Source organism: Penicillium crustosum (genome assembly GCF_028827405.1).
Source record: "Penicillium crustosum strain IBT 35664 chromosome Unknown utg000002l_segment0_segment0, whole genome shotgun sequence".
Lineage (NCBI taxonomy): Eukaryota > Fungi > Ascomycota > Eurotiomycetes > Eurotiales > Aspergillaceae > Penicillium > Penicillium crustosum.
The window spans coordinates 7,305,642-7,321,177 of NW_026623123.1; the positions used below are offsets into that span (position 1 = coordinate 7,305,642).

A 15,536-nucleotide genomic window follows, 5' to 3' on the forward strand; every position below is an offset into this window, starting at 1 on the left:
TCCCCGTTAGTCCAATTTTCACCGGCAATTTGGGGGCTTGAGTCGCTTGACAGAGTCTAGACATGACAGACTCTGTACGGAGTATGGTGTACATCGCACATTGGAGCGCACATCGGAACGCACATCGGATCCGATAATAGAGTATTTATTGCCAATCATTGATTGTCATTGTGCGGCACTTGCATCGACATATGCAAGAGGAACGACTCCGATCCAGACCGAGGCCATAGAGGGTCATGAAGTGCGCGTACGATGTGCTCCATTCTCCGTCCCGAACTTCCCACAACAAATAGAAGTTTGGTTCTTCATTTCGGCCGATGTGGGTTCCTCGTTCCTCAAAGCTCTCGGTGGAGACCTTGGATGGGTCTGGTTTTACCCCTGATCCGCAATATCCGTGGATGATTTGACTATTTGACGATTTGACTGTCTCCTTTAAAGCATCGTAAAGAGGTGACACTCAAATACTATGCATCATGCAACATATATATGCACCCTGGGGATTCTGAAACCGGAAGGCCAGATCACAGGCTCTCATGCGAAATTATCTACGGCGATCGTCACCTAAACAAGCTACGAGTTGGCCGCCAACACAGCCATTTAATTATACTCTCAAACACGCTAACCATCCCTATTTTAGTGGCTTCGGAATTGACACTATTGGTCATTGAAAATGCTTTTCTTCTTTTTTATGATTCGCCTTCAACTTAGTCTGTTTCGCCCCCAAAAAAGAATAGGGGGTGATCTTCCCTCCAAAATGACCTTGAGCTTCATCCAGACATGTCAGTGGAGTGTTATCACGAACTCCTTCCCCGGGCAGTTTATTTATGAATCTTTAATATATGTGGTACGGAATACTACTCATTTTCCTTTTCCAGTGCGCTTTCCGACCTGTCGATACGGAGTATGGAGTACTAGCTCTCTCGAGAGAGATTAGGGCTCCATTTTAATATTCTTTTTACCTTTCTTTGTTTCTTTGTTTTCCGGATAATCAGCTTCTCCACGGCCTTTGAGATATACCAGATACAATACGAAGCATAGACTCTGGTCTATGATTATCTCGGACGTTCGAAAGCGTTTTATACCGAAATGATTGGAGCTCATAGGTTTTAGTGTCTGGCAGCTGCAGTGGAGTCTTAATCCTGCGGGCTAATCGGGTGGATTCTTTTCTTTTCCCCATATGCCCCCTAACGAACGCCCCTGGGACTTTCTTTTTGTTTTTGTTTTTTCTTCTTCTTTTTTTTGGGATCCCAAAGAGCCAAGACTCTCCTCGCGTCCGGCGGTGATTCCGATATGTACAGGCGTGCCGCAAGGCTGATCTAAATCCCCCCTCCCCCGAAGGTCTTTTCCAAGTTAATCTACGGTCTAAGCCCCCCCAACACTTCTCGGATTGTTTTCGTAAATCTACGGGATCTTGAGAGATTCTCTAGTCGCGATCGGCCCTTCCTTCGGACTGATCTATTCTTCCCTCCCGGGATCATATACTCCGTGCCCGGGGTTGACATCTTACTCGTCTCTTAAGCTAAAAATTGTCAGACCTGTTTCTCACTGTAAGTAGACTTGGGGTGTCTTTCTCCCCCGTGCATATCCAAATATCAACATTGGGATCAAGTGTGCATTTCATATGCGTTGTAACTATGGCTAACCTCTAGTTCCACCCAAGTTCCACAGTCTCCTTGAATTCCCCCTCCATCCCGCGTTTGGTCCTGCGTTGGACTAGTCGATTGCACCAAGTGAAACCTGTCTCTGGAGACAATTGGCGGCTTCAAAACAGTTAATAGTCGGATGGTTGAACTACGGTAGTCTTTGATGGGATCCAGTGTGTGACGTGCTCTGGCTAGCCCAAGGAGCAGAGCCCCAATGATTTGAGGCCTTTCATCCAGTACATGCGCAAAGAGATATGGCCGATTTACAGTCCCCGGCCTCCATGGCCCCGTCTCCGGCACCATCCTCTAAATCCAGATCTCGAGCTCCATCCAAAGGATCACGAGCAAGGCCGTCTTTGCGCCGGCGAGATTCTTCCCCGCCACCCTCCTCTCCACCTGGCCTCCCAACCCCCGCATTCTCACCCGACGGACAAACAGATGATGATGATATCGATATCACCGAGGACACCTTATCGCCTTTCGACCCGCGGAGGATCACACCTACTCTCCATGCATCTCTCGTTTCGGAGATTCTCTCGCTGCGGCGGGAGATAGAGAACAAAACCAAGGCAATCGACGGGCTGGAAGAGAGCTTGGATGAATCAAGGACGGAAAATGAAACATTGACCGCGAATTTGTCCCAGGCGACCTGGGAAGGGCGCTCGTTGAAACACCAAATCCAACTACTGGAAGGTGGGACGTCATCTGCGATGACCGAGCTAGCTCGCGAGCGCGATGAAGCGGTCGAGAACATCGGCGACGTTCGTAAAAAGCTCGAGCAAGCACAGAAGAAAGCTCGAAGCAGGGAGGAGGAAGTCGAACGAACCCAATTACTCTGGAATCGCGATCAAGAGTCTTGGGCGGATGAACGCCGAACCCTGGAACGCAAGATTCACGTAGTGGAGGGCCGCTTGAAGACCGTTTTGAACGAGGTCGCAGCCACCCAGGAAGTGGCGACTATCCACTCGCAATCGCAGCCGAGTGAGAATGGTGACCTTGTTCATGACAAGAATAAAGAAAGCGACTCGGCCAGTGTGGCATCTAGTAGCCTAGGCCGCCGACGCACGAGCGTGACCAGCGTGAGCTCAGAAGAAGCTGAGGAGGCCGTCATATTTCATAGCATGCGGTACTCGGTTATGAGTATTGCGCCTGGAGCCAAGAATAGTTCTGGTCTGAACCTGGCGGAAGAACTTGACTTAGATGAAGAAGACGAGTTTGTTCCATCTGATGAAGATGACGTCCCCGCCTCTCCGGAGGCGCTCCCCGAAGAACGCCCAATGGAACGCCCAATGTCAGTTCACTCACAGGGGTCGCATAGTATTTCGGACAAGGCCAGGAAGATCCTGGGTCTGTCCCTTCAAAGCTCGGACTTACACTCGCCCACTGCGACGGAGTTCCGTGCCCGGGACCTCGGGCTTGCTAGCCCAGTGAAATTGGATTCGGCGGTCGAATACTGCGATATCGGCATCCAGTACTCACCTCCACCGTCGCCTACGATAGAAGCGAAGGTTGTATACGACATTGTTCCTGGGCCGGCGGAAACGGCTTCGGGGCCCGGGAATGAAGACGATAAAAATGCGAACATGTCTGGCACGAAGGACAGCGCCACGCCTCCCGTTGTACCTCAGATGGTTTCTAGTTCATGTCAGACTGTGGATGAACTCCCAAGTCCTCCATGGACGCCCAATGTGGCAGACTCGCCTCAACCTGTTGAATCCACCCCGGAACCGGTACAAATGACATCGGCGTCCACCCAGACTGATGTTGTACCGGAAACAAATGTTGTTCAAAGCGAGAATCGTGCCAGCTTGTCCCCGAACGATGTCTCATCGAAGATGGATATTCCAATGATCGCTATCCACCCACCAGGCTCGGAACCATCCTCACCTCGTAACAGCGTCGTCCTACCCCCGCAAACCAAAAATATCGCTTGCCAGGCCAATTTCCGAGCAATTGCTGATTGTCGATCCATTGCCATTCAAACCGAGGAGATCCGTATCGATCAACCCCCTGTCAAACTTCCCGCTAGTCTTCTTCCGTCTGCTATTCAAGATGAAGATGCACTACCTCACCCTAAACCGCAGGAGCCCAGCCTCGAGTCTTACACTGTGCCCCCGCTTCCACCACGGTCCGAAAAACGAAAACAGAGACGACTGGTAACAGATCACCCGGCAGACGGCCCCGTCAAGCCTCCTAGAGCATCCGGTCCAGATCATATACAGGCCTATCCCGGTAACAATGACAATGGTCCGCTCTCGGATGATGCCTTGTCCAATATTCGACGACCTTTACGGTCTAGCAGTCTCTTCGCCGGGTTTGAGCACAACAGCGACGACGAAGGCCCCCAGAACGAACATGATGTCTTTACCGATGATGAGCTCCTCAACCGCCCATTCGCCGCATACACTGTCAGCCGTGGTAAGCTCATCACTTCGAAATCAGGACCCAGCTTGGACGAAATGCCTCTCCCCGAAGTAGACGAGCAACTGTCTTCCCCGGAGTCAAGACCACCAGACATTAGCCGTTCTCGGGCTCCCCAACGGTCTAGCACAGCGTCCTCGAGTATTCGCCAGTCCGGAATGCGCAAAATGGCCATGATCTCCAGCGGAGCCGCCGCGCACCAGAAGCCCCGTGCCCGTAGTCCCAGCGAACCAAGCCTCGATAGCGGCAGTGCAGGCTCAAGCATTGCACCGCCATTCCCCGTGCCCATCCGTCTAAGCTCACGCAACCTCCCGCTCAATGGCAGTGATGGACCCCCAAGTCCTACTCGCTCAACCGGCAGACAGTTCTCAGACCGCGGTCGCCAATCCTTCATCCGGCGCCCAAGTCTCCGCCGAGTGCGATCCGCTGCAGCAACCCCACAGTCGGATATTACCGAAAGACCAGAAACTCTCTCTTCCCCCTCACGATCGATCTCAACCTTTTCTCCAGAGAGCCCCACATACCGACCATACCGACCACCACCACCACCGATGCCCTCCGACGATATCACAGCACCTCGTGAGCGGCACGGGCCACCGAAACGCGCCCCCTCGCACCGTGCGACTCCGTCTCAAACCTGGAACCGTGAACAGCGTGAAAGAAAGGATTCCACCGGTGGCGTGCAACCGACTAGTGTCGTTGATGCCATTGCCCAGACTATGGTTGGCGAGTGGATGTTTAAGTACGTCCGTCGACGTAAATCATTCGGTATGGGCGAGTCCAAGGAGAATTGGGAGGGCAAGAACCCCGACGATGTGTCGGCGAATATCACGAACAGTGGTGTGCGCCATAAACGATGGGTTTGGCTTGCCCCGTACGAAGGCTCTATTATGTGGAGTAGCAAACAGCCTACAAGTGGGCCTGCCTTGCTCGGCAAGAGTGGCCGGAAGTGTAAGTCTTTTTAAGGAACTCATTTCAGTTGGTTGGAGTGACAGCTAACCTAATATCTCTCCTCGTCATAGTCACCATCCAATCCGTCCTGGATGTCAAAGATGACAACCCCATACCCAAAGGCGCCGGCTCTTCGGCCCCATTCAATCGCTCCATACTGGTGTTGACACCACAGCGCGCTCTCAAATTCACAGCGTTAACGATTGAACGCCACTACGTCTGGCTAACGGCCCTCTCCTTCCTCAGTCATTCCTCAATGGGCCTCCAAGAACTAGCAGCCCTACCTCCAGTCCCACAAGAAGAATCCCCAACCCTACCTCACACCTCCCTCCGCCGAAACCCCATCCGCGACTCCATCCGCGTCGCCAAGGGCCGTCCCCGCCCAATGCCAAAGGGCAAACGCTCCTTCAACAGCGCCGGCGCTCCAGCCCCAGTCCCCGAAATCCCAGGCGGCAGCATCGACTTAGCAGCCGACGCACCACACGTGCCTCGCTTCTCAACCCACAACCGCAAACGCAGCAACACCGCACCCCGCCCAGCCCTCCATGCTCTCCGCAGCTTCTCCAGCGCCGGCACCATGCCATCTTCACACAGCGGTACTACTGCCGGCTCCTCGGAACTCCACTTCCCCGCCATGCAACCTCCATCCCTATCCCCCGGCATCGGCAGCCGCCGCAGCAGTATCAGTCGACGCACTTCCGAGGGGAGTGGCCGTGCTTCTAGTGTGGCGGGCAGCAACATGTTCGATATAGGCACTGTTCGTATGGAGGCTTTCATCGATCACCATGCAGAACAGATTAATCGCACCCGTGCACCTCCACGTCAACGCCATACCCGCAAGACTTCTAGTCAGTGGAGTGAGAGGCGGTATGAGTTTGACACACCTTCTATTCATGGGAGCGAGTTCTCATACCGTCCTGATGATCCGTGGCGGGAATTCTAATTCGACAGTGGATAAGTTTGATTTTATCCTCTTTTTACTTATTACTTACCATATACCTTTTCTTTTCTTTCAAAAAAACACACCTTTTTGGCGCAGGTTCATCGCAAAGTCTCTCCGTGTGGCTTGTCTACGTACAAAGTCACGGGACATATCACCTTCTATTTTGTCACTGTCACCTATTCATCTTTATTCTCTGCTTTTACTCACCTCACACATCTATTACCTGTCATTTATCATTTGTCACTTTCGAGTTGATACCACTTTGATCTGGATACTATTTCTCGTGCAGCGGGAGGGGGAGAAGGGCGTTTGTTTCTTTTTCTTTTTCTCCTTTTTTTTTGACATTGCAACTATCAGCAGATCCTGGATATATGTATTGATCTTTTGTGTTGATATGTCTGAACATAATGTATAAGTTTGCTCACGAGCCAAGAATGAAGCTTTCTGTGTCTCCAATCTCCTATATTCTATATTCTCCGTTCTATTCATGCCCAGATAGTAAGATGGTGTTCACAAAGCAAGAGAATCAAACTGGAATCGCGGGTATAACGTTCGCTAACGGAGTAAATACAACATCATGACGTTTCTGTGATGTGCAGTTGACCGAGGGTTGCCCGTGGGCTGATTTCCCCCGAAACCAAAAACACTCAAGTCTATTTCCTTCATTTTCCAATAGATTATTCACAGTTTCGCGGCATCTTTGACCTCGCCGATCTTCAGCTTGGGCGAGTACTTCTTCAGCACGCCTTCGTTGTGATACTAAACGGTGTTAGTTCCATATTTTTTGTTTTCAATAGCCGACTCGGCCGATAGCCGATCATAACATCTTTTTCAAAAGAGAGAAGAGTAAAAAGAATTTTAAAAAAGGAGGGAATACATACCTTCCAGAACTGCTTCGAGGCATCCTTGCCCGCTACACGCTTGAGGATCTTTGCGCCGCCGGGGTGCTCGTCAACAAAGTTGGTTACATCGTAGACGTTGTTATCGATGATGATGTAAAGGCCCGCATCGGCGGTCTTGTGGGAGGCCACTTCGGCAGGGGTGAATGTTTTGGACATTTTTGAGGTATGAGGTGAATTGAGAAGCTGAAAGGTGGGAAGCTGGAGAAAAACAAAGAGAAACAAGAGATAGAAAAAGGGAAATGCGTCGGAAGTTGACGTGACGTATAAAACCGAGAAAGTCTGGGGGAAAGCGGAGAAACCGAGGTTCAACGGATTTGCCGCGGTTTGAATTGCCCCGGCGGTGATTGGGTGAGATATGTGTGCCTAAGGTGTCTATTTTATATACATATACATCGTAAGGCTATTGAAACAAGATCTTTATCAATATCTTTTATGTTTTCATATTGATTTTAATCTGTACAGCCCAGTAGATTCCTACTCCCGACTCTTCTCTCCAGCCGCTCCCTGCCCCTTAGTCACCTTGCGATCCAACCCCAGACTCTCCAAGTCCTTCTTCTTATAGTAATGTGGCGCAACTTCAACCAGCCATTCTGGCTGCAGAGGCATATTATTGCGCATGTACTCCTTACTGGTAAGCACCAACTCAAAGTAGATCACCCAGCGAGGGTTAACTTCCATAAGCGTACTAGATGGATGCAAGTACACCGACTGCCCATTCTTGATAGTGCGGTAACTGTCACCGCCACGCTGGAGTCGCGCCGCATTGGGGAAGAACCCAGCCGTGATGGCCTTTTGGATTGGCTGAATGTTCGTAGCTCCACAGGTACTGATGGCAACCTCAACACGGTCACACAGTTTGGCGAGCTGGTCGCGCACATCGCGTGCCCGCGTCAGACTGCGCTGCTGCAGGAAGTTCTCCTTCGCCCAGATCGTACTAAAGTCTGAGTCGACCCATTGGTTCCAGACGTTCAGTAGCGTCAGGTGATCACCGCCGTCTTTAATGGTGAACCGGTTGCGCGCACTGTCCGCGTGGATCTTCTTATCCTTGGGTCGGAAGAAGAGTGCGCTGCCTTCGCCGAGCATCGACACGATCGACAGCACTTCTTCGACGCATCCGTATTTGTCGGCAGCAAGGATCGCCTTGGCGAGCATCGGGTCCGTTGGGAACTCGGCCATCTGCCGCCCGACCTTGGTCAGCTCGCCTCGGTCGTTGAGCGCTCCCAGCGCGTACAGCTGTTCCAGAGCGCGGATGATGGTCTCCGCCGGCGGTGGGTCCATGAAGTCAAAGTCGAGTAGTTGGTCGATGCCCAGCGACTTCAGCATCAGAATCACTCCGTTCAAGTTGGTACGTTGAATCTCCGGGGTGGTGTTATCTTCTAACTCGTTGTAGTACGCCCACTTGGTATACAGGCGGAAACACTTGCCCGGGCCAACACGTCCGGCACGGCCGGCTCGCTGGTTGGCTGAGGCACGCGAACATGGCGTCACGACCAAGCTCTCCATTCCGCTACGTGGGTTGAAAACATTCTCCTTGACGAATCCGGGATCAATCACGTAGACAATACCATCGATGGTCAAACTAGTCTCGGCGATATTGGTGGCAAGCACCACTTTCCGTGCCTTAGGCGGAGTAGGCTCGAAAATCTTCGTCTGCAGTTCGGATGGCAGGTTGGCGTAGATAGGAGCAATAATCATCTCCGGAATCTTATTCCCAAGTTTTCGAGCCGTTTCCTGTAAACTTTGCTCGGCAGCCTCAATCTCTTCTTGTCCAGTCAAGAAGACCAAAATATCTCCCGGGCCTTGTGTGACGTGGATCTGGAAAACCGTTGTGATAGCTGCGGCGAGGTAGTTGGCTTCAGGTTGTGAAGTGTAGTGCACATCGACGGGGTATCGGCGACCAGGGATATTAAAAATAGGAGCATCGTCGAAATAACTCTGGAACTTCTGTGCATCCATCGTCGCTGAGGAAATGAGCAGCTTCAAATCAGGTCGTGCCTTGGCAATATCCTTGAGGAGACCACAGGCAATATCTGTTGGCACCGTCCGTTCGTGCGCCTCGTCAATCATCAAGGCCGCGTACTGGCTCAGGTCCGGTTCGGTCAACAGTTCCCGCAGCAACATTCCATCGGTCATATACTTGAGGATAGTCTTGTCGCTGGTGTTGTCCTCAAATCGGATGGCATAGCCAACTTCATTTCCGATCTTCGTGCCCATTTCATCTGCCACACGAGCAGCAACACTCATGGCAGCCACTCGTCGCGGCTGCGTGCAACCAATCTTGAGGCCACCCTTAGTATAACCGGCCTCGTGGAGGTATTGTGGGAGCTGTGTGGTCTTTCCGGAACCGGTTTCACCCACGATAATCAAAACTTGATGCTTTGCCACAGCGTCGATGATCTGATCACGGAATTGATAGATGGGCAAACTCTTTCGGGTCTCCTCCATTGAGAGGGCTTTCTTCTCCGCTGCATCGACCTGCTCCTTGAACCGCAGCTGTTCCTTCGTCAGTGGCTTTTGCGTGCCCTCCAGTTTGGCGTCCATGACAAAGTTGATCTGCTGCGAATCGTCGAAGACATACTCGTAGTCTCCCTCATCAACGAACTCGGCCTTTTTGATCTGTGCCTTGGCCTTAGCCGCCTGCTCCAGCTCCCATTCCTCGTGCTCTGTGACGAATCGCTCCTGGCCCAGCTCATCGCGCTCGACGTACCGCTTGTACAGAGCCTCTTCCTTCTTCTTCCGGTCAATCTTTCCCTTCTCCGTAATATAATCAGATGGCATCTGATACCCATCACGGTGATCGTCGATCCGAAGCCGTTCCTCGGCGAGACGGAGGACCTCTCGGTTGCGCGCAAACTCTTCCTTCTCCTTGCGAGACAGATTCGGGTTCTCACGCAACTCCTGGGCCTCCTCTACCACCTGCCGTCGTAGCAGTGCTAACCGTTCAGTCTCGCGCTTCTTCAAGTATTCCTGCCGAGACCTTTCTCGCAGATCAGGCATCATCGAAGCCCGTGCGCTGGCATCATCGCCCAGCGCCCGTCGCCGTGCAGCCTCGCTGTCGCGTGTCCGATCCTCAACGATTTTTTTCGACTTGCTACTTTCCTTATTGGCCAGTCGTTTAGCAAACTCGTCTCGTTCACGAAGATCTCGTTGGCGGTCGATCTCTTGCTTAGTCTTAGGGTCGATATCGATACCATCGGCCGGTGGCGCGGGTGCGGGAGACACGGAACCATCGTCGAGTCGTGTGCGCTTCGAGGGGGATTCTTCGAATTCCTCTGGGTACATCTCGTCTTCTGGGATCTCTTCGTCGCCCCATCGGTCGTCGAAGTCCTGAGAGCCCTTCTTGCGGAGCTTTCTCGTCCGTGGCCGGTCGCGGCTCTCTGCATCGCGGCTTCGGTCTCGCTTTCGGCTCTCGTCCTTTTCTCCACGGCTCCGAGGCTCGGAGTCTCGCTTGCTGCTGCTCCTGTCCTTATCGCTGTCTCTGTCCCGTCTCCTCCGTCGCTCTCGGTCTGTTTCAACATTGGTGGGTCCTAGGGATGGGGCAGGTTCTGGTTGGTCTTCGCCCATGTCCACCAGGCGGTATTTCTTTTTCGTAGATTCCTTGCTCGTCGCGGGTTTGGGGGCAGACGCGCTGGGCTGTGCGCCCTTGCCCATGCGGGCATGGAGCTCCCGAGCAAAAGCGCCAATTTCAGCCGAGCTAGTATCTATGCCGTCCAGGAAGGACACGAGGGTATCTTGGAGGGAGGAGGTCGACTTGGCTGAGCTGGCGGTCGCGAGTACGAAATCGACGATTGTGGGTTCTGACGCGCCTGTTAGGCGGATGAGATTGTCCGATACGAAATCTTTAATGTCCATGGTGCGTGATATGGACTGTGATTATGGGAGAAATTAAAAGGTTGATGTGTAAGGAGCTTGTTCGGGAGAGTCGGGGTCTTAGCAGCAGCGCATGTTGTACCAGATGTGTAATAAACCAAGCTTCGACGGGAAAGGATATAGAATAAGTCGAATGGTATGAGCTAAGGTTTTCAAGATTGAAAGGATAAGAGTTGGAAGAGAAGTTGGAGAAGTTTGCCAAATGCCAAGAAATCCCGTGGCAATCGAAATATATTTTGACTTCGTCTACTTCGTACGGAGTATATAGGTATACATATCTACATATTTATATATTTATATTTTTATATGCCTCTATATTACAAGATTCAGTTGAAAAGATAATTCAAGTAGGGATAAAAAAAATAAAAAAAGAAAACCCCAATTCTATCTTAGAATATAACGTTCTTGATATTATTTTTTGCTAAACAAAATCCGATATCTCGAGTCCTACCATCGGGCACCCAGTTCGGGGTGGTTACTATGTTCTATAAGTCGAGCTATAGAATAATAGAGAGTTGGAAATTCCACAGTGATCTCATGGCTAAGATACACCAAGGTCTGAGTGGCCTTGAACAAATGATCGGCGAACATAGAACTTATGTAAACAGTCTCTTCATACATAGGTATCCCAAAAGACATATAAAAAGCCATAGAATACGTATAGAAAGGCATATACCTCATAGCAAAGAAAGAAAAATTACAGAAACTTCCGTCACAGTGCGTTTTGAGCTCTTTGCAAGCTCCCAATCCAAGGGCTTGGAGATAGAATAGATACTTATATATACAACATTTACCTTGAATAAGATCTACAATGGAAGAGGTTCGTAGGATATCATTTCAATTCGTAATTCCACAATTGCTACAGACATGGAACCCAGGTATTCAACCAAAGACACCAAACTAGCAGAGAAGATCACGCTCAAAGAAAATGGATAGGGTCATCACTGCCCAGAGGGCACACATTCATCATCAGAACAAAACGTAAAAAGAAAAGCAAAAGGATAGCAGTGATGTTTCCAAACCAGGCGTGCTGTTCGACCAGATATCCCTGGAAAAAAGATCGAGGCGATTGATTCCAAGGAGATAATATGTGGGAACGAATACAGCAGAATCCCAGAGTGGCCTTGACCATTTCCAGAAGCAAGCACCCTGCCAGGTTGGTACATTTCTGGCATCTCGTAACGCTAGGTATTGAATCGTACAAAAGAAAAAAAGAAAAAAAAAAAAAAAAAAGATCCGTGAAACAGGGTGAAGAACCCTTTGCAAACTCCAGTGGTATCCGTGAACTGCTCAAGGTAACGCCCAGATCCGAACCGGAGGGATCGAAAACGCCCCCAAAGCCCAGCCCGCAACAGAAAACCCCAGCCTCAACCGTTGAAGCATAGGGTGGAGGGATAATATCGTAACGTGAAAACATGGCATCAAAGATGGGACAAAAAAAGAGAAATGCTCCCAGGTTGAACGCCGGGAAGAGCTGACAAAGGAAAAAAGAAGGACAGGAGAAAAAAAAAAAAACACACACACAACACCCTCCGTATGCACAATAGTAAAAGGGATATTAAATTACACGTCGATCATTTCGGCATCTTCGGCCAAGATCTCGTCAGCAGGGCCCCAGTTACCCTCGAAGACGGTGGCGCCAGCGCGGCGTCGTTGGTTAATAAATTGCACTCCATAAGTTTCCAGGATCTGGTCGGCCGTGGGCCGGTTTTGAGGTTCGGGGGAGATCATCCATCGAACAATGCCGTCCAATGCCTGTGGATGGTTGGCATCGACCATGAAGTTGGGTGGATCAACCAGCTCCCCGCTGCGTGCGAGTCGCTGTGGTTTGGGGTTGCTCAGCTGACGACTTGTCAGGAAGTCACCGTCAAAGTCGTTGTCCCCCAGATCGGAGGTACAAAGATCCTCAAAAGATGACCCTTCGGAGATAGGGTTTCCAGTGGCATCGCGGAAGATGCTGGTCTCCGAGCTCCAGGTAAGGCTGGGCACATCGCTCATATCGCCGTTGCGGAGCTTCTGCCAAGATACTCCATTGTCAGGAAGCTCTACATTGCCAGCGATCTCAAAAATGATGAGACCAAGTGAGAAAATATCGGCGGGCTTGTCGAATCGACCCATAAGAATCTCCGGTCCAATGTACTCACGGTCGCCTTCACCCTCAATACCATCCTCTGCAGGCCAGCGTGTTGCCATGCCAAAGTCACCAATTTTCAAAGTACCCTCAAAGGTGACCAGAATGTTAGCAGGCTTTAGGTCGAGATGGATGAATCCCTCGTCGTGGATTTGCTTTAATCCCAGAGACATTTCGAGCAAAATCTTCCAGATACGGAAGTCATCAAGTCGGGCCTTAAGTCCGGCTTGAGCCAAGAACCCATCCAGGCTACCCTCTTCGCAGAACTCCGTTTGAATGTACAGGTGGCCATTGTTCTCCCAACTGTCCATAAAGGAAATAACATGGTCGCAGTTGGTCAAAGCCTTGAGAACCTCGACTTCGCGAATACGGCGCTCGCGATCTTTCAATCCCAGATAGGGCTGCTTGCTCTTCTTGACTGCCCACACCTGATGAGGGAGGGAAGTCGGCGATCTTGGTTCGCTGGATGGAAGAGAGAAGACAGATGGGAAGGATGCGTCGTGAGGTTGCGCGACACGGAAAACCTGGGAGAACTCGCCGGTTCCAATAAGCTCCACGCTGTCAAAGCGGGATGTCAGAGTGGGGTCCACATCGGGAACATAGTAGCCGCTAATTTGGAGACTGGGTCGTCTGAAAGACGACCAAGAGTCTCGCGGGCCAGTTGGAGTGGCTGGAAGATCATGCTCCTGCACATACTGATGATCACTGGGCACGGAGATCGATAAGCCACTTGGGTCGGGAGGGAAGTATTGGTCGCGGGGAGTGTGAGGCGATGCCTGCAGAAACTTCTCGTGCAGCGGACTCGCTGTTTCAGAGAGTCGCTCCAGAGATGCGATTTGAGAAGTGGCGGGAGGGTAGGTGCGAGAGGGGAGAAAGGGCTGTTTGGTCGGCGTGGGAGGGAAATCATCATTTAGAGGCTGGCTGTCATGTCGGGAGGAGGGCGATTGGGCGAGGATCAATTCATCACCATCAATACTAGCGAAACTTCCACGCCGAGAGGTCTCGGAACGATTGAAGCTGTTACCGAAAATTCCCATGCCCCGAGCGAAGGGACTTGGCTTGGGACGCGAGGTAGTAGGTGGGTTGAATGGAGAGGCAGAAACGGTATCTGATTGATGAACCAGACGTGATTTGTCAAACAGTCGGTCTGTGGGATTTGGCCCAGCGGTGAAAAGATTAACAGGCCGCTTGCAAGGCGTATCTGGCATACTCTTGTTAAATCCGGGATTCTCCTCCGCATTGCGGTTTTTCTTGGAGATAAGCCCAGTGGACATGAATGCCGCGGGAAGAGGCTTCACTAGCCTGAAGTTATCCGGGGTAGCAAACGTCTCTGCTGCATCTTCTCGTGTGATCCGAGTCACGGGGGCAGGACGAGTAGCCCCGGCGGGGAGAGATTTGGAGAAGTTGAACATTGTTCGTCGGCCCTCGGGCTTGTGAACTGGTTCATGGGTGGGCGAGTCCTCAATGCTAGACCCAGAAGAGGATTGGGTGATAGTCCGCGAGAGAGGATGAGCGGTGGGCCGAGGGGGTTGAGTGGTGTTGACGGTAGGATTGGCGGGAGGATTGGCGGGAGAGTTGGAGAAAAGCGGGCTGGCTGGCGGCCTAGGAGAGAAAATGTTTTCGCTGCCCGGTTGGAATAGGCTGCTATCAAACGACATTCGTGGCCGAACTGACAATGGTGTCTCGGGTGGTGATGCGTCGGTTGAATCGTCCAAGGCCCTGGGTCGCCCAAAAAGAGGTCGATCGCCACGCTGCTGTAGGGTTGAGCGTCGTAGAGAGGATGAGCGCTTAGGAATGGTCGCAAATGGACTGTGGGGTTGGACAGGTGTAGGGAAAGAGGGAATTTCGTTGCGTGTTGGAGATCCCTCTGGGGTCGTGTTCTCGACTTCGTTGTCGAAAATACTGAATTCGGCTGCGAAAGTGGGAGTGTGCACGCTGCGTCGCTTTGCAGAAGGGCTGCCTCGCGATGCTTGGTCCAAGTTCATGATCCCGTCACTGCGCTTCAAGGGACTGCCAGTCGTAAAGCTACCAAAGGTCCCACTACGCCGTTTCTCAATGCGCGACAACGTAGAGCGCGGCGCAAAAGTTGATTCGCTCAAAGGGGCAGAAGGAGTGTTAATAAAACAAGGACTGTCTGGGGTGGTACTTTGACCCGGCGCAACGAGGTCGTCGAGAGTCAAATCATTTTCTTCCCCAGAGGGCAACGAGATGGGTTGAGTTGGAGTCGCGTTACCACTGTCAGTCGAAACGCTCAAAACGCGTTTGGCCGGACTGCGGGGTGATGTGCGTCGACGCATGACCGGTCTACTGATTTTCGCGCTGGGAGGGTAAGGGACAGCGAGAGGCGACTGATGAGATTGATGAGAGGGGAAGAGAACAAAATTGTTCTGTGAGGCGCGTCGTGATGGCGACAAGGGAGAAGAGATGTAAGCAGATTTGGAGGGAGAATGAGTACGCGGGTTGAGGAAGAAGTTTGAACTCTTGGAGGGGGAGCGCGAAAGTGACCGCCGCAGCTGACGGATAGCAGAGCTGGCGTCAACGTGATGGATCCCCGAGTGCGATGGCAGATGAAGTGTGCCACCGGAGTCCCGGTGCGGCGAAAACGTTGCAACCATGATCGGGGGAATGTGTCAACGTGCCGCGCAACGAGTGTAGAATGAAGAGCGCGTCACAAC

At 51.6% G+C, this 15,536-nt stretch overlaps 5 protein-coding genes across 5 annotated transcripts; 2 read left to right on the forward strand and 3 right to left on the reverse strand.

Moving 5' to 3' along the window:
- Positions 1-1,897: 1,897 nt before the first annotated feature.
- N7487_006279 (putative nuclear migration protein) lies at positions 1,898-5,958 on the forward strand (the record flags this gene model as incomplete). The annotated part of the gene is made up of 2 exons (XM_056874026.1): positions 1,898-5,015; positions 5,087-5,958. The coding sequence occupies 2 exons, from the start codon at positions 1,898-1,900 to the stop codon at positions 5,956-5,958; spliced, it is 3,990 nt and encodes a 1,329-aa protein (XP_056731746.1).
- A 628-nt stretch (positions 5,959-6,586) lies between these two features.
- N7487_006280 (cytochrome b5-like heme/steroid binding domain-containing protein) lies at positions 6,587-7,048 on the reverse strand. Its single transcript, XM_056874027.1, has 2 exons — positions 6,840-7,048; positions 6,587-6,717 (listed from the first exon to the last, which is right to left on the reverse strand). The coding sequence occupies exons 1-2, from the start codon at positions 7,014-7,016 to the stop codon at positions 6,640-6,642; spliced, it is 255 nt and encodes an 84-aa protein (XP_056731747.1). The 5' UTR covers positions 7,017-7,048; the 3' UTR covers positions 6,587-6,639.
- A 286-nt stretch (positions 7,049-7,334) lies between these two features.
- N7487_006281 (putative mRNA splicing factor RNA helicase (Cdc28)) lies at positions 7,335-10,712 on the reverse strand (the record flags this gene model as incomplete). Its single annotated transcript, XM_056874028.1, has 1 exon — positions 7,335-10,712. One exon carries the CDS (start codon positions 10,710-10,712, stop codon positions 7,335-7,337), a length of 3,378 nt encoding a protein of 1,125 aa, XP_056731748.1.
- A 946-nt stretch (positions 10,713-11,658) lies between these two features.
- Positions 11,659-12,208, forward strand: N7487_006282 (uncharacterized protein; the record flags this gene model as incomplete). The annotated part of the gene is given in 5 exon segments (XM_056874029.1): positions 11,659-11,711; positions 11,756-11,820; positions 11,837-11,918; positions 11,965-12,025; positions 12,158-12,208. 5 exon segments carry the CDS (start codon positions 11,659-11,661, stop codon positions 12,206-12,208), a joined length of 312 nt encoding a protein of 103 aa, XP_056731749.1.
- Positions 12,209-12,293: 85 nt separating this feature from the next.
- On the reverse strand, positions 12,294-15,476 carry N7487_006283 (tyrosine protein kinase SWE1; the record flags this gene model as incomplete). Its single annotated transcript, XM_056874030.1, has 1 exon — positions 12,294-15,476. The coding sequence occupies one exon, from the start codon at positions 15,474-15,476 to the stop codon at positions 12,294-12,296; it is 3,183 nt and encodes a 1,060-aa protein (XP_056731750.1).
- Between the last annotated feature and the right edge of the window lie 60 nt (positions 15,477-15,536).

Excerpts from the sequence above, each read along its gene's own strand:
- N7487_006280 (XM_056874027.1), bottom strand. The coding sequence starts at position 7,016 with ATGTCCAAAACATTCACCCCTGCCGAAGTGGCCTCCCACAAGACCGCC. Across the intron at positions 6,718-6,839 it reads CCTCGAAGCAGTTCTGGAAG|TATCACAACGAAGGCGTGCT; the intron begins GTATGTATTCCC and ends AACACCGTTTAG.